This window comes from Anas platyrhynchos, chromosome 6, assembly GCF_047663525.1.
Source record: "Anas platyrhynchos isolate ZD024472 breed Pekin duck chromosome 6, IASCAAS_PekinDuck_T2T, whole genome shotgun sequence".
Lineage (NCBI taxonomy): Eukaryota > Metazoa > Chordata > Aves > Anseriformes > Anatidae > Anas > Anas platyrhynchos.
Genome location: NC_092592.1, coordinates 34,061,308 through 34,083,028, shown reverse-complemented (window position 1 = coordinate 34,083,028; position 21,721 = coordinate 34,061,308). Strand labels below are relative to the sequence as shown.

General features: G+C 39.3%; 2 protein-coding genes across 2 annotated transcripts in view; one reads left to right on the top strand and one right to left on the bottom strand.

The window, feature by feature from the left end:
- The window catches only part of GFRA1 (GDNF family receptor alpha 1), a 263,680-nt gene that overhangs the window by 31,310 nt on the left and 210,649 nt on the right, over positions 1-21,721 (top strand). The gene's annotated exons all lie outside the window — the stretch shown is intronic.
- LOC106017840 (pancreatic lipase-related protein 2) lies at positions 1,827-20,267 on the bottom strand. Its single transcript, XM_072039830.1, is given in 14 exon segments — positions 1,827-5,386; positions 5,671-5,925; positions 6,048-6,210; positions 6,684-6,795; positions 7,922-8,051; positions 9,538-9,653; positions 12,073-12,195; positions 12,277-12,396; positions 13,523-13,631; positions 14,106-14,240; positions 15,655-15,780; positions 17,238-17,392; positions 18,948-18,996; positions 20,058-20,267. Coding segments are annotated over 13 exon segments (1,806 nt in total). The 5' UTR covers positions 20,058-20,267; the 3' UTR covers positions 1,827-5,173.

Genomic DNA, 21,721 nt, shown 5'->3' with positions numbered 1-21,721 from the left:
AAAACTACAGTGGGTGGAAAGATTAGGGAGAGCCAGGCTTTCTTTCCGAGTAATAGGCAGAATTAAAAGAGAAAAGGGTGAAGTCCTTTTTTCTGAACGCTTTATTTCCTACTAACACTAAAATATTTAACTTACTTGAAGGAAGAAGCAGAAATGAAAAGGAATAGCTGTAGGTTTTGACCTGGAGACTGATAGGCAAATGCAAATCTTTGCAAATGGTCTATGAAAGAACGGCTCTGAACAGCCCAGACACAAAACTGTGGCTTAGAGCAAAATTGGCTACCTTGGGCTCTGGACATCTCTCACATTATATCCCAAGTTTTCCTAGCATCTGAAATGTATGGGATGAAAAGGGGGCTGATCCCAATGTCAGTCTGTATTTTGAGATATTGCTTCTGCTTCCGGTGTTGCAAGACACTTGGCCGATCCCATCTTGTGGTAGCTGGGAGGAGAGGTATGTTGTCCGGTAACGCGCCAATCTAGGTGTGCTCTGTTTGTGTGCAGGTTGGTGATGATGCATGCTCTTTCCGGAAGGTTTTAGATCCTTGATAGCTAGAGATAAAGAACAAATTCCTGGCTCTGTTTTGTCTTGGAAATATGCCATCAAAAATAAATTTCGGCATGCTATCAACATCTGCTTCATAGTGATTGGAATCAGCATAGCTTGAAGCAGCCCAGAGACTGAAATTGCCAAGTCCTTGATTCTGTGTTAATAAAAAAGAGATCCATGAGTTTCATAGACTGTCTGTGTAGATAGGCTTTGTGATGGGTCAGCGAGCAATTGTTTAGCCTCCCTGTGGCAACCTCAATCCCAATCAGCTTTGGTTTTGGAAGGATAACTGAAATAAGTGTTGGGAAAATACACCCCAAGCTCTTCATTTTTTTGCTTCCATTCTAGGACAAAGCCAAAGGTTGCTGTTAGAGCCTATGGGTTACACAGAACACCCTGACTGGGCTTAAATCCCAGCAAAATCCTGTTCCAATGGTTTTATTGTACCCTCTATATATCAGGCACATATTTGGAAGTTGGAGCCTATTGTAGGGAAAAAAAAAATCACTAATTTTCATCGAGGGAGGAGTGTGAGGGAAGTGAACATAAAGTAATTTCACTATAAAAATATCCACGAGGATTTGCAAGAGAAGGAACTGAGGTGATAAACCTACAAGAATGCTATCTGGGAAGACCAACTTGCTCCCAGGATGTATGAGGTTATGGGTGGGTTAGTAACTGATATAACACAACTGTGGGTTTAGACATTACCTGAAAAAAAGGGAAAACAGATCTCAGATCTAACAAAAAGTCCCCTTAGGATGTAAATTCTCAGGCACTGTGCCACTGTAATCATTCACTCATTTCTGGTATGCCAAAGACAAAAACTCTAACCTAAATTAAAAGCAAAGAGAGAATTCAGGAAGAAGAAGGAAAAAAAAAAAAAAAAAAAAAAAAAAACAAAAAAACTATATAGAAAGGAATTGATTTATCTTTTCTTGGGGAAAAGCAAACCAGAAGAGAGAAACAAAAACTGATGATAAAATCATGTGAAAGCAAGTGAAACAGAGATCTTGATTATTATTTGGGGGGGGGGGGGAGGGCCTGTTGGGGCGGGGAAGAAAGCCTAATGTGTTTTTCATTCCTGGAGAAATTTAAGAAATTTCCCATGGTGTTTCTATAAGTAAATATTCTGGCAAGTGACTGGGCTATAAAATGATGTAATCTGAAAGCAGAGTCTTAAAGGCAGGGTGAAGGCATTGGGGAGGCTTTCTGTGTAAGAGACGTGTCAAGCTTCTTCTCTAACAAAGATGAAAGACCAGAAGGACTTCTTGAACAAAGTGATAGTTTATTTCCTGCAAATTTGTGGTTCATCTTCAAGGATTTTATCAACATATTCTAGGGTATTAAAATAGCGTGAAAAAATCTGAATAGTCAGAGAAATAAAATAGATAGGATCAAAAGTGGGAAGAGAGATGACTGTGTAAACTAAGCATCGAGGTCTCCACCTAATAGTTTGCATTAATTATTTTGTGTTATTATACTTTTTGTTCTGTGCTCACAAATATTTATGAGGGACTTTTTGATAAACTGCAGTTTTTTTTGAAAGAGGAAAGCATACTTTTTGCTGTGCTTGCAAAAGAGGAAGTGAGGTAACAACCTCAAGTTGCACCAAGGGAGGTTTATTTTGGATATCAGGAAGGATTTCTTGATGGAAAGGGTGGTTAGGCATTGGAACAGGCTGCCCAGGGAGGTGATGGAGATGCCATCCCCACAGGCAATTAAAACATCTGTGGATGTGGTACTTAGGGACATGGTTTAGCTGTGGACTTGTAGTGTTAGGTGGATGGTTGGACTTGATGATCTTAAAGTCTTTCCCAACCTAAGTGATTCTCTGATTACATTTTATTCCTGTTAATAGAGAACTGATACAGATGGTTTTTGTTTTCATCACTTCATAGAATCATAGAATATCCTGAGTTGGAAGGAACCCTTAAGGATCATCAAGTCCAACTCTTGACACTGCACAGGTCTACCCAAAAGTTCAGACCATGTGACTAAGCACACAGTCCAATCTCTTCTTAAATTCAGTCAGGCTCGGTGCAGTGACCACTTCCCTGGGGAGCCTGTTCCAGTGTGCAACCACCCTCTCCGTGAAGAACCCCCTCCTGATGTCAAGCCTAAATTTCCCCTGCCTCAGCTTAACCCCGTTCCCGCGGGTCCTGTCACTGGTGTTAATGGAGAAAAGGTCTCCTGCCTCTCGACACCCCCTTACGAGGAAGTTGTAGACTGCAATGAGGTCTCCCCTCAGCCTCCTCTTCTCCAGGCTGAACAGGCCCAGTGCCCTGTTGTTTCTGATGCTACATATAAGGCAAATGCAGATGTAAGTGGAGCAGAGAGCTAGTATTGTTCACTACTTTTCATTGCTGTTCCTTTATTCTATAAAAGATCTAAGAGGTTTGTTGGTTTGCTTGTTTGTTTGACCTCACCCCCTTGCTAAAAGGGTGTTTTGAGAGAGGGCAGGGACTGAGGTGGAATGCCTTATGATGGTTAGTTAATAGTTTACCTTGGCATTGTTTTTGTAGTGAACAAATGCTTAAGGAGAATTAAATGAAATTTCTGTTGTAACTGAAGCACTCTCGGTATTACAGAATATTTAAATAATTTATAAGACTGAATGGATATCATCATACGTCCTTTGAAATCCTAGACAAACAAAGCACATTTGATTAAAAAGAAGTCTACTTTTCAATTTGACATCCAGACTTCAAAAAGTACATCTTATGACATTTTAAAGATGCAATTTAAGTTGTTATAACAATCTGGCTTATGTTGTTGTGAAGCTATTACCTCCTCCAGTCATTGTCAAAGACAGAGTATCTTGTGAAATATCAAACCCTTGCATTTTATGGACTGGTTTCAGTAACACAGGTGATAGAATCAGAATTTTCCGTACCAAGTAATAATTTTGATTTTTTGTTACAAAGAGAAATGGGAGGGGAAAAAAAAAAAAAAAGCTTAAATCCTAAACTAAACCAGCAACACAGCTGCTTTCAATATTTTTTCACCTGTAGCTCATAAAAATAAATAAACCTCCTGTTTCCTGTTCTGTTTATAGATGTATTACCTGTGCTGATATTTACTATACCAAAGAGTGAAAATTAACTCAAGAAAGAGTATATAATATAAACACGAAGTGGGACAAGACATGGGGATGAAAGTCACACAATATTTTATTCTTAGCTGTACTGATTGGGTGAGAAAACACCTATTTTTAAGGGGCCTAATCAGCTTAGAGCAGATGTTATCAGCCCATGTGAGTTGCTATATTTCATCAGAAAGGTGTTGAAATCAACAGCTAAAAATTAACCAAAATGAAAGCTCACTTTTTTTGGAAAGGAAGACTATGATTTATGATTCATAAAAATATCAAATTAATGTCCAAAATTGCAAAAAAGGCACAGCCAAATATGGAGGCAGAAGGGAAAGGGTTTGTGCTTTATAAACTCCTGAATTCAACAGGATGATGTTTTTTCATAGTGAGAAGCCATGGCCCACATAACGTTCACACTGATTCCTCATGTCATTAAATCAGATAATGCACTTCCTGGCTCTGCTACGCACATTTTTTGAGTCCCCAAGAAAAATATTTACTTTTCTTTTGCTTAAGGCCCTGAGTGCATGAAAAGAATAGTAAATATTCCTTTCCCTCTCCCTCCATTTGCTTAATTTGTGCAATTCTGAGGCAGAGAGACATGCCTGATTTATGACAGGTGGTCAAGATGGTGTAATTCCTAACTATAGGTATTTCCCAACTATGTACCCAGGGGTTCAGTTTATACTTCTCTGGGGAATGAATTCCACCCTTGGGAAGGTTTCTGGATCCTATTCCTCATATGGGCGGAGGTGGTAAACATACCAAAGCAGGGAGCCCATGAGAGTAGACAGATTTGTGAACTTCAACTCAAATCTCCTAATCAATCTCCTCTGGCAAACTTTATGGGAACTGACTGGATTCTGATATCTCAGAACTATTGCTGCATAATTTATAACACACCTGTTCATCACTCATGTTTAGCCTTGTGTAACTCATCAACAGTGTTTCTGGTGAACCTCACTGGAAGTATTCTGGAATAGCTAGTTATTAGGATGGGACAGATCAGAGTTGCCCAACATGATTCGCACATAGGATTTCTGTGCCCAAATGACAAACCTCATATTAGGTTTAAAAATTCGCTGTATTTCTTAGACCACAGTGAGCAATAAAATCCAAAAATAATTTTGTGGTAAGCTTCTACTGAAATAAAAACAGTCTTGGGAGCCTGATTTTGCTAGAAGTGTTATCAAAATGCTCCCAAATGTTCTGGGGCAATGCTATAATAATGAAAATACGGCAGCTGAGGCCCAATTTAAGGATCATCAGAATTCTTGTGGGGAAAAGTTTTGTGTCTCTGAAAGGGGCATATTAAGTTCTTTATACTAAGTATTTTTATCCTAAATATTTTTCTAAGATACTTTCCCTAAAATTATGGGAGGTCGTCAGGGTTTTCTGGTGTTAGAAAAGCAAGGTGCAGGTGGAAAATTCAGCTTCAATGGTAAAGGGAAAATTATTATTTTGAAGCCTGCCAGAAAATTTAGTATCTTCCATAGTACAACATTATTTTGATAAAGAAGGTACCCATTTCAGGTACAGAGAAAGTCCCAGCTCACCCAGTGTTCAGTGAAGTCAGTGAAAAAGGCACAATCAAATATTTTGCTGTGCATTAAGCTGTCCTGCTTGATACGAGGTGAACTTTGATGGTTGAGTTTCTCAGGGCAGATTGTGCAACTTGGTATGCAGTCCCAGCTCTTAGGCAGTCTTTTGGATGTGTTGCTAAAATGTTGTTCAAATACGTTCTTCAGGAGGGAAGAGCAGGTGTCAGTAAATGCCATTAAAACTCAGAATATTTTTATATTAAAATTATTTGTCAGAATCCTCAGATAGAATAAGATGCTCCAGAAAAGCATGAAAGTGTCCTTTTCCTGAAGAAGTAAGCAGGCACAGTTAAAGGATTTGTCCATCTATTTCGTGGTTGTTGGGTTTTGGTTTTAACCTATTTTAGTATTGTCCTTGACTCTGCAATACAACCAAACCATGTCATTTTATAGCTGGTAAAATGCCCGTTAGCTGTGTCTGTAACTAGAATTCACAGAAGTGTAGCTCCCCTGTTTGGATACAAGCTAACAGCACTGATTTGGAAATAAAGCTTTTGTAGTAGGCTGGAAAAATTGTCCGTTTCTGTTGGAGGAGCCTTGCCAGCAGTTTGGCTGAAAAAGCATGCTCTTGTCGAGGGTGGACAGCTGTGACATTTGTGACATTCCTCTGCCAGCCCTAGCAAGGCATCAGGGTTTGCCATTTGTTTGGCTGCACAGACCCATGGCCACAGAACACAGACCTGGCAACAAGAGAAAAGTTTAAGAAAACGATCTTCAGCACAATGGCATATTTTTCTATTTTACCTTTTTTTTTCTCCCTGAGAGTCACAGCATGGACCACAATTAGGCTGTATACTCACACATTTCCGTCTTCCCCAGATATTACTGTGACTTCTTCAGCTCCCATGCAGCCTCTGTGTACCTGACTTAGGTGCTTCTTCCAGAGAAACTCGAGTTTTGAAATGTTCCCAGAAATTTCTGTATCAATATAATTCAAGTATGTATTGCCTGGCTTGAAAGTTCCCCTGCCAAAAAAATAAAAGCATATAAATGAAATATTAATCCACGTTTACCGGAAAAGGCTAGGCTGAGTGGGCTGCAATGCCAGACTCTGGCATGGTTCATAAGAAACATGCAACTTCCCTGCTGGTGCACATTGCCTAGGGGAGGGAATGATCACACAGTTGTGCATCATTTGTCTCTTTGTCATCTGAAAGATTTCCAAATGACATGCCCGAGACCAGAAGTAGCCTACTATCAGGCTCCAGAGCTTTTAGCTCTTGCCCACTTTGCTATACTAACCTTTGTCTGAAAAGAAAGCACAGAGCAAGAGAGACCAGCAAGCACATTTTGACCACAGCCTGTAGCGTGGGGAACTTTGACCACATATCAGCTGCTTTTATGACCAGTGTAGATCACAAAGAACAAGATGAGACATGTGAAAAGAGACATTACAAATTCAGTATAACATTTTTTTCAACAGTGATGGTATACTTACGTGTCAATTGTATATTTTCTCCTGATCCCATTAGTACCAGTCAAGGCTACATCTATATTTCCCTTCATGGTTTCTGTTGCAGATACTCTGACACATATCTCTTTTCGCCAGCCTTTGAAAACAAAATGAAATATGAGGGAAAGAAATCTCTTTACAGTCACTGAAACCTATGTTTCTATGCCTTTCAGGGAGAGGAGAGGATTGCACAGATGTGCTTATAAGCAAACAAAATGCCGCTCTTGTTAATAAGGGAAACGTTAGTTCTGTGTGATTCTGGTAATCTTAATTTCATTGACAGTGGTCTAAATCACAGATCCAACCTCTGCTGGCCTTCTGGCCATGAGGAGTATTTAATCTGCCATGGGCAACACCGTGCTTTGCTCTTCCGCTTGGCATCAGATTTCATTTTGTAGTTACAGTTATGAGAAATTTGGGTGTGGCAGGATGTCTCATGAGTAGTGCATATTGATTTCAAGTAGCCAGGTTTTGAAAGTATTTGTACTGCCTTTGATTTGGGCTATTAAAAAGATAGTCTCTTCACCTACTTCAGGCTATGGTTTTTATAAACTCAACAGTGTGGGTGTTGAAATTAATGTACTCATTCAGATTTAAGAAATGAATAATTTCTCTGTACTCAAATTAATTTTTCTGCTTCGTGCTTTTCCCAAGATGAGATATAAATATTTTTGTACCTAGTTTTTCTTTCATATTCTAGTGCTAGCAAAGACTGTATCTGATTCATTGCTCTTGCAGTTCATCATCCAGAATGGATTACGTTTTATTTACAAATTTCCTTATTTCCCAGTTCTTTGGCTGCTTCTACATTAATCACATTTAAAACTATGCTTATACTTATTACTCCCCGTCATCGTGACTTGATGAAATTTGCAAAAATACCCTAAAATGATCTAGTTTTATAGATTTTTGTCAGTGACAGCTGTGCAGCTTTACTTGAAATCTTGCACTTTCAGGATATAATTCCTCCCACCTTCAGCTTTATAGAGCTTTTGAAGCCATCATGTATTTAACAAAATTTAGCAGGGTTTCTAAGTCACATGTCAGCACCAATTCTATAATTATCTCCACCTTTCCCAGATAATGTTGATATTCCATATTCCTAACAGACATAATCTTCCATGAGCACCTCTTACTTGAGTAGATTTCTGTAGAAGTATAAGGTATTTTTTCATATAGACTTTGTTGCCACTTTAAATTCATCACCCCAAACCAGTACTTACGAGAAAATGGGGGGTGGGCCCCCGTGTTTAAATAAACCTTTTGCTGCTCTTTCTCAGTTTTATAAGGATACATATCAGCATAATGACCCATCAGTGGGCATCTTTCCTTTTGGCATGGGAAGCATGCTCCCTGGAGGAAAATAACAGTGTTTGTTAAAAGATGTTATCTATTTTAATCTCAATCCTCAAAGTATAATAAATTAGGATATTTCAGCTTTTCCTCTCTCTCTCTCTTTTCTTTTTCAAAAAGGTACTTGTTTCATATCTTATCTTCAGTATTTAAGAGTGGTGACAAAAGGAGTTGTGATGGTCAGTCTGCTTATTTCTTCTGGTGAAAAAACAGAAGAGAGAAAAAAAAAAAAAGTTAAAATCTGGCCTAATTCCTTTTATTCCTGCAGAGACCATGAATAAATATGTAAATGTATGCTGCGCCTTACTACCTGATCTGGAAAATACAGATAAGATATTTAAGCATAGGAATCATAAAGTATCATCAACTTTGGTATGTGGAAATTACTCTGTGTAGATTGAATGTTGAATGGTCTTGTTGTCTATTAAAAAAATGATAAACATGTATATATTCAGTGAAGGGATTCAATTTCAGTTGGAGAAAAAAAAAGGTTTTGCAATATTTGGAGAGTTCAATTTTGATAATGAGGAGGTTCTACAAGAAGTGGCATCTGTGGATCCTTGACTGTTTGGGCATTAGATGAATGAAAGGCTAAATGAACATCATCAGTTATTATTCTTTGATTAACAACATCATTTCCCCCTCATCACTAAATTGCATGGGGTTCTGGTTTTCATTCAAGACCTGAATTACATCAGCCTTTCAAGTTATGTGGCAGAATCACTACAGGCAATAACAACTTTTCAGCATGTCCTGGTTTCACCTGGGATAGTTAGTTTTCTTCCAAGTAGCTGGCATGGTGCTGAGGTTTGCACTTGGGATGAGAGCAATGCTGATAACACCCCCCGATAAAACACTGAATGGGGAGGGTGAGCAAAGGGCTGTGTGGTGCTGAGCTGCCTGCCGGGTTAAACCACAGCACTGCAGTACTGCAATCCTTCCTTTTGTGAGTCAATACAAGCAAATCCAGTCCTGGCTTCCTAGTTATGTCAGGCATGAAACACCAGGACATTCTGCTGCCTTCTTTCTTGTGGCACTTGAGGGTTGTTTTATGTGGGAGCACTGCCGCGCTGTATAAATATTTGTCTCCCCTGCTCTAAATACTGTGGCTCCTTATTGCTTATACAGATGTTTAAACATTTACGGAATCCATCAGCCATCCTCTTGATGATGGGTTCCACCAGGTTTGTAAGACGCTGGTTTAAATGGAGATCCTTCAGCCAGACCGTGTCCCTTGCTGCTGACCTAAGCGGAGGGTGAACCCAGCTGTGTGTATATGTACTGTCTTCATTTTCTCCCAGATCTTTCTTAGGGTTTGCTGTTTTCACATTTTGCCCATTTTCTGGCTGTGATCTGGAGGAGGGCAGTCAGTCGGTCTGCAGAGCCACCCTCTATCCTATCATTTAGAGTGCAGAAATTTTCCCAGAAATTAAGGGAAGGAGGGCAGGGCCCTTACCCACTTCATAAACATGTACCTGATACTTACTGATATAAAATCTCGGTATGTTTCACACTGGTAGCCAAGAAATCCATTTGGAGTGATAATACTCTCAGCATAATACCGGAGGCTTCTTTTATGTCCGCATCCAATAGATCTATATGCTAGGAGAAAGCCCACATAAAAAAGATTAGAGCAATATATTAACCATATATCCATGCCAAAACAGCAAATGTGGGTCTTTTTTCCTCCCTCAAAAGCATTTGTACATAGAGTGAAGTCTTGGATTAAAAAACAGTGACAATTTAACGTGTTTAAAGTGCAAATTATTTGGTTTTGTGGTAAAAAGCACACTTGAAACTACAAAAATATTTTTGATGGGGAAGAGCGAGGTGCTGCCCATGCATGTCCCTTTGCCCATAGAGAAGCTCAGAGAGGTGGAGATGCACCTGGCAGCCTTCAAGCAGCCTCCAGTCCTGCTCTGTGCACCACTGACTGCTTTTACTTTAGCACGGGAAGAGGGGAGGGGTTAGCTAAATTTCCCTTTGATGTTTCGAAGACTGGAATAATTCATAGTTGTGGCATTTGCAAAGCATATAGTAGTTACTATGAAGTAGTTTTCGTTTGCTTACCATTATCACAATGTGGTATTTTGTAAAACCACAGTTTCCACTCACTTCCAGAATTAAAGAAAATTGTAGTAATTATTTTAACTTCAGTGGCTTTCAGTGTTTTTAAGCTCTAGAAAATCTGCAGTCATTTGACATTGGTGATTCTGTGAAATGCTCTGAAAAGCAAGATGTTTGGCAGTGTGTCCTTGATTTTTGTCAGGATTTTTCTAAACAAGTGCATTTTGCACTCAGAGTGAAATTCCTAAGCAGGCAGTGCAGGGAAGAAGAAAGTGCAATTTGTGTTATATTTACAGGTCCCTCGTTACAAGCACTGTCTTCATGAGATCCAAAGCCCCTCCTTTATCAAACACACCAACGTTAGGCTATAAAAGCAGGCTCCAGTCTGCTTCAGGCTCAGGGGACCTCGCCTGATTATAGGGTGATGATTTGGAGGCACTGAAGTAATTGCAAGCTGGCACAGCTTTCAGTGAAGTCAGAATTTCACCTATAGTTATACATCAATATTTATGCATCTTAAAGATAGACCAGTTGATATTGACCAGTTGATACACGTTGCTCTTTGCGTAGGGGGAAAAAAAAACAAAGTGAAGAGTATTTTTGTCTGCGTTTCTTGAAAACAATCCGGGTCATCAAGGCTTCCTGAGTATGTTTTCTTTATCGTTCTGTCTTAAAAACTAATTCAGAAAGGTCTGTGCTTTTAACTTTAAAATTCCCAGCTCTTAGAGTTGGCTTACTTTGTGCTAGTGCCAAATTCACTTGACATCTATACAATGGGAACATAATACCAGTCTCCTTCCTGCATCAAAAGCTGTAGAAAGAAGTTACTAAATAGCATTTCTAAGGCACTTTTTTTTTTTTTCATAAAAGCACTACATAAATGTAAATATTATCAAACAGAAGAGATAAGTACAAAGCAAGGTTTAAACAAGAGGCAGGAGTTAAGGCTGTCTCTATTTTTAGAAGCTGCATGAAAAACCCACTCCATCTGCTTGTGTTCAGAAGAGCTGGGCTCGTTTCTTACCACAAAGCATTGCAAGCAGCCTAGTGAAATATCTGTGGAAAATACATAATTTTTGCTGAAAACTGAGACATATTTGTGTTGTCAGTCTTTGAAGGTGTTTTGGTTCCAAACGATTCTGCGTGTAGCCAGCTTTCAGTCTTGGGTTACTAAGTTCTCAAACCAGTTCTGATACAGAGCATTTTTGAAAACCAGTTACTTAACTAGTGGTAGGGATTTCAAAACATTTAGCTGTGAATAACGTGTTCTTATTTCTGTAGGGTAAGGCAGAAGGCAGGATTTGGGGCATCCATTGTGCTCAATCCCAGGATAATTCTTATTAACTGCCCAACTTTCTTTGAAGAACATGAAATACTATCCCAGCAGTCATTTTATCATCTTCTATATTTTTAACCTTGTGCCGTTCCCTTTGAAGACACTAATGCTGCTAATGGCATGGATGAGTATGTCTGACCCTGGTACTTCTGCGACTGGTGTTTTTGTAGCAAGAAGGGAAGCTCAAATTTAAAGAAAAACTCTTTTTTGGATTATCCTTGAATGGATTTCACTGGCCCTTTGTGCGTGGAATTTCCACAGAGGTCAGGCCGGTGGACAAGTCTGTATGCTTTGACTGAGGTTTCCACGTGGAGTGTTCCTTAATTAGTATATCAATATGCATATGCAAACATACACATGTGTATATTATTTATAAGCACCCATGGGTGTGTAAATATATACATTATGTACAAACACCCACGGGTGTATAATCACCCATATACTTATGGGTATTTCACAAACTGCTTAAATCTTTCATTTTTGAGCATTCTCTCCCTATACCAAATCTGAGATATTTAAGTAATATACACATTCAAAAGGCTTTACCTTAGCCTAGCCTGCAAACTAGCCTTTCAAACTACAGCTTATAGTGATGCATTACCTCTTTACAATACTTACCTCTCATAAGGTCATTGATATCCCGAGCTGTGGGAGGTACTCGAAGCTGCTTGCATCCTGGCATTTTCTTCCCACCATTTGGATAAAAATCCAGGTGGCCACAAGTCTGAAGAATCCCAGGAGCTGAAATATGTAAAATGACTGAAGACTGATCACTCTCTGATATGCCTTTGTGTATGTGTTGGCTCTTGTGTGAAAACTTACCAAAGTCAAAGAAGAGATGACCAGCGTGAGTGTGAATTACATCAACAAATTTTGCATCTGAAGGATCCAGCCTAACCTTGTTAGGAGTATACTGGAAAAGAGGCCCAGCTGGATCCAAACCTCAATGAAAGGAGATGTGGCTGGTTAAGTAAACAATAACTTATTTACTGTCATCACATGCAGTGTGTATACACAGTATGTCATTAAATTTCTACCTTTACTGCTCATATAAAAATCTATTTTGTGGATGTAGGACAGCTGGCCAAACAAATGAGGTTTTAATAGAACAGTGGCTGGAGGCAACACAGTAAAATTTGGATGGATGGTTGACTTACTACTGGGGAATACTGTCATAGGAAGAGGTGATTTGTTTGCTCTTTTTATAGTAGTAGAAGATGTGAAATTTTGGCATGTTACTCTAACCATGCATATTTGTATGAGAATCTTTATCAGGTCAAAAATTTATTTTAAACACCAAATTTGCTTGAAAACATCACCCTCCACTTCAGGCTCACTGAGCTCTCTCTGTGGACAAAGCACTAAAATTCTGATCCCATTTTCCCCAAATTGCACACAGCCTAGTCAAAGAAATGTCTATGCAAAGCGAAGGACTGACTGGTGGAGAAAGGAGAGCAGAAAATACTGAGCCTTTAACAGATGTGGTGTGGGAGTGTGTCATGATATTGTGCCTCTCTGCGTAGCTATGCGGCTAATAGCTTTCTTCCTTTCGAGGGTGCCCACAGCTATTTGTCTCATCGTGACACAGTAAATATAGGGGTATTCAGTTTTTCATTTCAGATTTTCCATCTTCTTAACTGCTGAAAAGTCATGTTAGAGTGGGCTTTTAAAGCCAAATATGTTAATGAGTTGCTAGTATATTTACAAGTCTGTTATTCCAGATGTAATATGGTATTTTCTTCCTGCTCTTTGATATAGCTAAAAACCATAGGCAGCATGTTCTCAGGGACTCAATATAATCTATGCAAAGTGACATATTTAGCCACAGTATGGACAGTTAAATACTTCTGTTGCTGTCCAGCCTTTCTCAGGGCTGTGACTGGTGATGTGAAATGGCATGGGATAGGACATGGCTTCATTTGTGTGCAGTCGTGCTGGTTGTGTGCTGTTACCTACGGCAAAGCAACACAGTGTGGTCTGTGTCGTGTTCGTTAGGTAGCAGTGACTCTCCGGTTCTCCTAAGCTGTGTTAAAATATAAAGCTTCTGCAGCTGAAACAGCCTCGGTACCTGTTATTCTGCCAATGCCGGGTTTCCGTCTCCCTGCCTCCCCTGCAGCATGTGCTCCAAGGCTATGGCCAATTAAGTGAACATTGGCAGGAGAGTAGCCGTAGTCTTTCTGTGAAAGATGTATGGAAAGGAAAAAACAAGGGTGCTAAATGGGAAATATGATGTGAATAAAGTGGCTGTGGTGCTATGGAGGTGCTCCACCACCCTGCTCCTGCAGGAGGAGGAGGCCATGCGCTGCTGGCATGCCGGGCTCGGCTGAGCCTCTGCAGGGAAATTGTGGCTTCGGGTGGCTGTGGGAGAACCGCTTCTCTGTGCTGCCATCCACTTGTAGCTGGAGGCGGGGTCTGAGGCCCATGGAGGGATATTTTAGTCATGTTGGCCCTTGACTACTGCTCTTCTGCTCACCTCCTCACCAGTTTTCCTAATCTCCAGTCAGAATGGCTTATCCAGAAAAAAAGGCCATTGTGACCATCTGTACTTTCTGACTACATCACATCAAATCTAAAGATGCCACCCTGACCACAGGCTTTACCATACAGACTACATGTACATGCTGGTGTTCACATTCCACGGATACTTGTACCTCAAGAAGGTTCACAAGGTACACGAGCTCAGCCCCCACGATGCGGACGTTGTTAACTGCTTCGGTGTACAAGCCACTGGAGCCACCTGTCCAGTCAATCAAAATGCAGTTTACGTCTTCAACATGAAACATGAACTGTCGGGTATGAAAAGAAGAAGGAAACAAGTGTGAAGCACAGCTCTTCCAGGTTAAGCGTAAATAATCATTTGTTTTGCTCTAGCTGGGGGTTCTCATTGTAGTTCTGTGCATATTGATTTTTGCATCCCACCCTTGCAGAATTGGCATTCTGCTGCTGTCACGAGGCTCTTTTGAGCTCCCCCTTTACTCTCTTGATGCCTTCTCTGGGCACTGTTTTACAGAAGCCTGTGGGGTAACTTGTACACACCAGTCTGCAAGGCCAGAGAGCAGGCTGCCATGGAGTACTCTGTGCAGTAGTTATTCTTGTCAATGGTGTTGAACACAAGGGGTGAAGAGTGGGGATAAATTGGGGATAAATCGTCAGGACTTGGCCAGTGATTTTTATTTATTATTTATTTATTTTTTTAAAATAAAATTATACAGCTCTTAGGGGTGTATAATTTTAATATAATCTCTAGTAGTGCATTTTTATAATATCATCCTAGAAACTCAGATCTTGCATCATTCCATTATTCAGAAAGTGGCATGGCAAAAAGATGCTATATGCACCTGCTTTGTTTATGCGACTAGTGAGGATACATCTTTAGTGCTTTCTTTCCAATTAATACTGCAGAATCAACACAAGGAGGCAGACTGGAGGCAGGTTTGAATGCTGCATAAAGGCGTGTAACAGCTGGTTGCAGTTCTGTTTTCCTTCCCAGCTGCTGTCCCTGGTTTTAGAATATCAGCTTGTCTTAGTTACCCCAGATAGAAAAAGAGGAGAGAATGACTTCTTTTTTTTTATTGTCCAAGCTTCATTCTTCAAAATTTATACATTCAGATCATCTAATGAGATTCACAAATTCATGTTCATGTGCCTGAAATGCTCAGCCCATGACTCCGTGTATTTTGAACAAACTATTCTACTTAGAGACTTTTGGCAAGGGAACTTTCTGATTTTTCATTTTGAAACAATTTCATTTTTGCAATGTACCTAAATAAAATGAAACCAATCTGCTGAACAAAACATTTTGGTTTTGGTAGATCAAATGCCTCACTCGATCTGAAATGTTTATTTTGAACTTTTGCTAAGGTGAGAAAAGTGACCTTTTTTCCTTTATTATTGCCAAGGAATTGAAAAACCAATCAATTATAGCTTTCACTGTGGAGGTGAATGCAGCAAAAAGCTGTTAAGTAGGAGTCTGAAGTGCTCTATACTCAGAGCTTGGAACAAGCAGGCAGTTTTCTGAAACTGAACTTGATTCCAAGGATTTTTCTGCTCATATATTCCCAGAATTAACAAAAAAAAAAAAACAAAAAAAAAAAACAGAGAAGTAAGTTTCATAAGCCAATTAATGTCTGTGGAATGTCTGTGGATATTTTCACTTTCAAATACAAGTACAATGACTGTCAGACAACAATCACACCATACCCTGCACATGTTTGATATCCAGGGGAGGTCAGCTCCACCAAGATGGCCATGAATAATGAAGCGAGTTTTCCTGTGTGCTCTAAAATTTGAAGCTTTGATAGTTGAAGGATTTGAAGGATTAATTTTCTGTGTTGAAACAAACAAGCAAAACAACAGTAACAATGTGAATGCTCTGTACTAATTCACAGTTTGATATGGGGCAGAGTATCTCAATAGTTAGGGCATGGTTTTGTTCCTGATCCTAAACTGCCTTGCTGGGGAATATCAGTAAATAGCTTCAACAAATTCAACTTCTATTTAGTTGAACTAATGATATGAGCTTTGAAATATACTGGTACAACATGTCATATAAATAAAATATTTTAACAAAAACTATAACCAAAATACAAAACAAATAGTGTTTTCTACAAGGTATAATGCAGTTGACTCTGAATCTGTATCCTTTTTTCTTTTTTATTTTTTCTCTTTAAGATAAGATTTTCATTCTAAGCTTATTCATACGTTATCTTAAAGATAATCTAGACAGCATGACAAAGGCCACCAGGCTGCCAGCAAATGCTGTAGGTATGTTGGGGTTTATGGAGAGGGAAGGCATTATTTTCTTCAAAAATGAATTCTGAATAATGCATTGCTTTGAAAACTGGCACTTATTTTTTGTTATAGCTTGGTATGCTTAAAAGGGTGCCTATCACTAGTTTGTGCACACCTCACCTCCAGTGAAAAATTGAGTCAGGTTGAAAGCTCTCAGAGGAGAAATCATTAAATGTCTCCTCTGTGACTACCATTTATAACAAACAAACAATCCCACCTGTGAAATCTTTTTCATGTATCATAAGCCAGCAACAGCAAAGCAGCCCCTTTTCATTTTTCCTATTAAATTACTTAATTTTCCCTTGCTTTTTGTCCAACTAAAATTCACAGGGATGGTCATTCTCTTCATCATTTTTTCCTTTAGTCTCTTGTTTTCCCTTCTAAGCTTCTCTTTAATTTTTCATCCCACTTTCCTTCCCTTCTCTGGTGCACAATTACTTTCTCTCCTAATCTTCTCTCTTAACTACCTGCCTACTCTTAGGGTTTGGTTTGGCCATCACATGAGCAGAGCCTCTGAGACCAATTATATATTATTAAAAGGATCCCATAATCATGTAGGAACTGTGCCCTAAATTCATGTAATATAATATAATATATAATATATTAGTACCTGAAATATATTTTTCAGCTGGAGACACGCAGAATCCAAAACAGCTTTCCTTTTGTACTTGTCTTACCTCTGTCTTTGTAATGATAAAACTGAAACTGAATTTTGGCCATTTGCTTATTGTAGAAAAGAACATAGAATAAATGCAAAAACGTCTTTGACGACTTGTGTTAGAAGACTGCAAGTTAGTAAGACGTTGCAATTATACCTGGCCCATCAGACAGCTGACATGAGGAAAAAGAAATGAGATGAAAGGAAACTGGGATGGACTGTCCATGGCATGTGTAATATGGATCGGGGCCTCTGCTGGGAGGAACGAAGCAGTCCATATAATCTGTTGACCATGTAGCACACTATCAATATTCAAAGCAAACCAGTTTCTTACTTGGTATTTCATGGTGTTGTCTCTAGTGTAAAGGAGGAAATTGGTGTTCACAGCTGCTGGAGGGCTGGGCAAACCTGTCAGTTCTCTGCCGGGGATCCCAGACCAAGGGGGATCATCGGTAAAGCATCCGAGCCTTTCGTAGCACACTTCCCTTCCTGGGACACGAAGAATGATGTTAGTGTTCTGGGAATGTGGCAGGCCAGGCTGCTGCCGCTTTACAAGAGCTGGCAGGACAGTATTTATTGCAAGGAATTGGAAAATGGCTGCTTCATATGAGCATGGCACCCGTGTCCACTTTCATTAAGGGCTCAGTTGTGCTCTTGTGCCTTATGCATGTAGCAGGGACTTGAAACTTAAGATCCATTCCTGTTCCAGACATTGCCTAGAGCTCAGTTAGGTGAGCTCAGGAGGAAGCAGGATTTGTTTTGTCAAACATATCGTTAAAATAACTATTGGAAAAAGACAAAAAAAAATCTTGATGCTTTCTGTATCCTGAGATCAAACTGAATTTTATGAGCTTTTGCTGGCAGCTTTTCAGCTCAGAGAAGCCCTTCAACTTAGTGCTAATGCTCCACAGATTATCTAAATTGTTACTTCTTGTGCAAGAATTAAAGAAGGAGTTAAAATAACAAAAGAAAATAAATCAAAAAACAACCCAGCAACAGAAAACACCCAACCATTAAAATTTACACCACTGCTTGCTCCACCACTTACGTAAACCACCTCTTGTTTTTTTTTAATCATCAAGGATTTAGTGGAAGCAATGGAGTAAAATCTGAGTGGAAGCCCAGAGCAAAGCACAGACTAAGGAAGTATGATTTGTGCCTGAATTTCCCAAATTCTGTTGTGACTTTAATACAGCAGTGATGTAGATATGACATGCAGGTGTTGCCATTAAATGTCAGACTTATCCACCATCATAGCATAACAGTTGTGAAATCCCACATATTTATTGCTATTAAATAGACACTGGAAACAAAGAGAAGTTATTGCTACTGTGAATGAGTGACGGAGTCAGAATACGTCAGACCATGACTTACTCTATTTGTAACTCTGTACAAAATTCTGGTGGGTTATATACTGGAAATACATTCTGAGAAAGAGAAGATTTGATTGTGAAGATGACATCTAGGACTCCACAAGCGATTCAGTCATTTTCAATGTGTTGTTTTTTTTTCTTCTTCTTTTTTTTTTTTTTTTTTTTTTCCCCTGATACCAGGGAGCTTCTGGATTGTGTTTCACTCTATGTTTTCTCCCCATGCATCCATCCCTATTGAACTATACTTTCCTATTGGCAAAGAGATGTTTTGAACCAGGATCATTTTCTTGTTCTCTGCACAGCGCTGTGCAGAGTAAGCGCCTAGACTGTGTACTATTCAGTGATTATGTTTAAAATGTGTGACATTACAAGTGTTGTAGCTACCATAAATGCTTGTGGGTGGGTGGGGAAAACAGTTCTGGGAGAAATTTAGAATCCATTTGTATATTAAAAAACCTTTCTAGTTCTTTTTCTGTTTGCTAGCTGCAAAAGCCTTTACAGAATTAAAGAGTGGTAGGTTAAACATGGCAAAGACAAGATGGAACTCATTACTCCTAATGAAGAAGTCTATTATATCCATTCCAAAGCAAGTTTTTTTTTTTTTTTTTTAATAGTTATTGTGGTGTAAGTTGCATACAACACTTTTTACTGTTTATAGATTTGTGTCTTACCTGTGGCTGCATCAAGAAGGAAAAGAGTAGTGATCCAGACTGCAAACATCTAAAGCAAATAAAAATGCAATTCAGACCTAATTAAAAATAGAATCTGGAATTCACCTAGGGTTTTCCTTGATCCATTAAAAGAGTCATAGTGACCACAGGAGAACTTCAGACATTTTAATAAGTTGGATTCAAAAGAACCAACGTTTCCTTAAAGAGAGCAAGGTTTCAAGAAAATCCCTTTGGCATTCCTTTTGTTTGCCATGGAAGTACTGTGAGTATACAGTGCATCCTCTCAGCATCTCTTAAACATTGTCTTCCTGACCTTGACAAACAGAAGCTTTTTTTTTTTTTTTTTTTTCCTCTAGAGCTGCAATTTATGGACAAGCAAGTGAATTTTTAAAAGGATTTGCTACATTTCTTTACAGAGTAAAATTTCTTTTATCATTTAACAGAAAAGTTATTCACAGAATTACTATTCAGTGATTATGTTTAAAAGAACCCAGGAACAAACTTAATTTGTATTTCTAAATTGTACTGCAAAGATCAAAATGAGTCTTCGAGACTATCAGTCACATACACTTATCAGCCCTGATCTGCCTGATCACCTAATCACCAGCTGATATGTAAGCATAGGAGTAAATGGAACCAGTCAGGTACTTTGAGGTAAAGTGGGCAATGTATTTTAAGAGTAGTCTTACCGCTAGTAACTTATCTTTAAAGGAAAGTTGAAGAATTATTCCGCTACCATTAGTCAGTGACATAAATATATGCAGTTTGACTTTATAACTTGTACTTTAAACACTGCATCAAGCAGGTGTGCAGAATATGACATTGGTAAGAGAAGAAAAGTAAGAAGTGCATGCTATATGTGCTGTAGAATTGGACACCTCCATCTTAGGAAACTAATATCAGGCTCCAATACTCCAATAAGTCCTGCATCCCCTCCCACCACAGTCCCCTGAAGTCAATAACATCCCGTTAGGAACCAAGAATTCATTACTGTAGGAATCACTGCAGGTTCAAGCATGTCCTGCTTCCATCTCACCGCTCACCCAACACCCCCTGCCTTATCATGATTTGAGTTTCTGATTTCCTTGGCTCCAGTAGCTCACATTTTACCTTGGCAAGGCTCAAGCGTGTTCTTTGGGTCCACCTCAGCTGATGGCAGCAAGCCTTACAGAAGCCCTTTGAAGAGGCTGGTGTGTAGCAGGACAGCTCTGCACCTGCCCCACAAAGCCAAAGTGCAGATGGATGCTCACCCTGCCACTGCTGCGCAGCGCTTGGGCTCCTGGCAGCATCTGGCTGGTGCCAAAAGAGCTCTCGCTGTGTCAGGAGTGCTTCAGCTAAGATAACAGGAACCAGGTCAGACCAGTTGTTGCGGGACTCCACCTGCTTAATGCAAAGTGTCAAATAGGATGTTATTGTCAATCATCGGTAATTATTTTTTAAAGCTAAAAAGTACTGGGAAGTGTGATGTAAACAGTGAACAAACACACGGCCTTTCAGCACCACAAATGGGGTTATTACCATCACCTTGGCTCCCCACCTCCATATGGTGCTGGGTTTGGATCCAAGTGACAGCAGCAGAAGGCTGTAGCAGACTCCATCTTTTGTGTCCTACTCCAAACTTTTAAAAGCAAAACCTTCCTTCCTGGACCTGATCCCTGCCTTAAATATTTTATAGTCTTAAGCAAAATTTTCAAATTCCTATTTAACAGTTGATTAAAACAGCAGCACACAACTAAGGTGTAGAGGGATCAGCTAGCATGTATGTTTGCTTATACCTGTTACTTGAGAAAAAGCAAAGAGACAAGGATGAAAAATGGTTAAAAAAAAAAAAAAAAAAAAAAGTATATAAAAAGTATATAAAAATGGTCATTGTCATCTGTTATTTGTTGATTTTCCAGTTCTCTCATATATAATTTTGCTAGTGGATGAATTACCTGACTCTTCTTTGAAAAGAGGACTGGAATGCTTTTAAACACACAAAACATACTTCCAAGTTACCCTAGGTCATCCTGGCCTAAACTGCATTCAGTGATAACTACAGGTGCTCAGATCTGTGATGATATGGTGTATGGTATGCTCGGATCCGTGATATAATTTCAGGGAGTGGATGTTTGTGTCTTTGTGTCTCTAAGCATTTATAGACAAACTCAGAAAGGCTGATTCAATAGTTGATACAGTATTTATTAGTTGATGCAATAAATTATTATTCAGATTCACAGATTTTACCTATAAGTAGAATATTTTGTTTCATATGCTCTTTGGGGAGCTCAAGAAAATTGAATTATCCATTACATTAAGAAGCCTTTCTGGAGCCAAACCTACATCAACCATTTGCTGCAACATGAATCTTAACAGAAGTCTGATGGTGAAGATTTCACGTCACTTACAAGATTTAGGGGCTTTTGATTGTCCTGGGTAACCAGGGTGGCAGCATCATTGTCTCACATCCTAGCTACAAATTTGTGAACTGTAAAGTCCTTATAAATCATTGTTCTATTTAGTACTGAGCATCAGCTGGAGCTCAACTTGGCTTTTCTTGGAACGTGAAATGGATATTTAGTGAACTTTTTGCATTCAGTGAGACACCACAGCCAGAGTTGAAAACAAGGTTACTGGGAGAGCAAGGCATCTTTGTATTTGTCTCCAGCAGACAAGCATGAAATGGGTTTTTCATGCTAGTTTACTAATACCGGGAAAGCTCAGCACCATTGTCAGTTGTCAGCACTTCCACGTCAGCTTCTACAACTCTTAGCACTGTAACTAGGTTAACTACT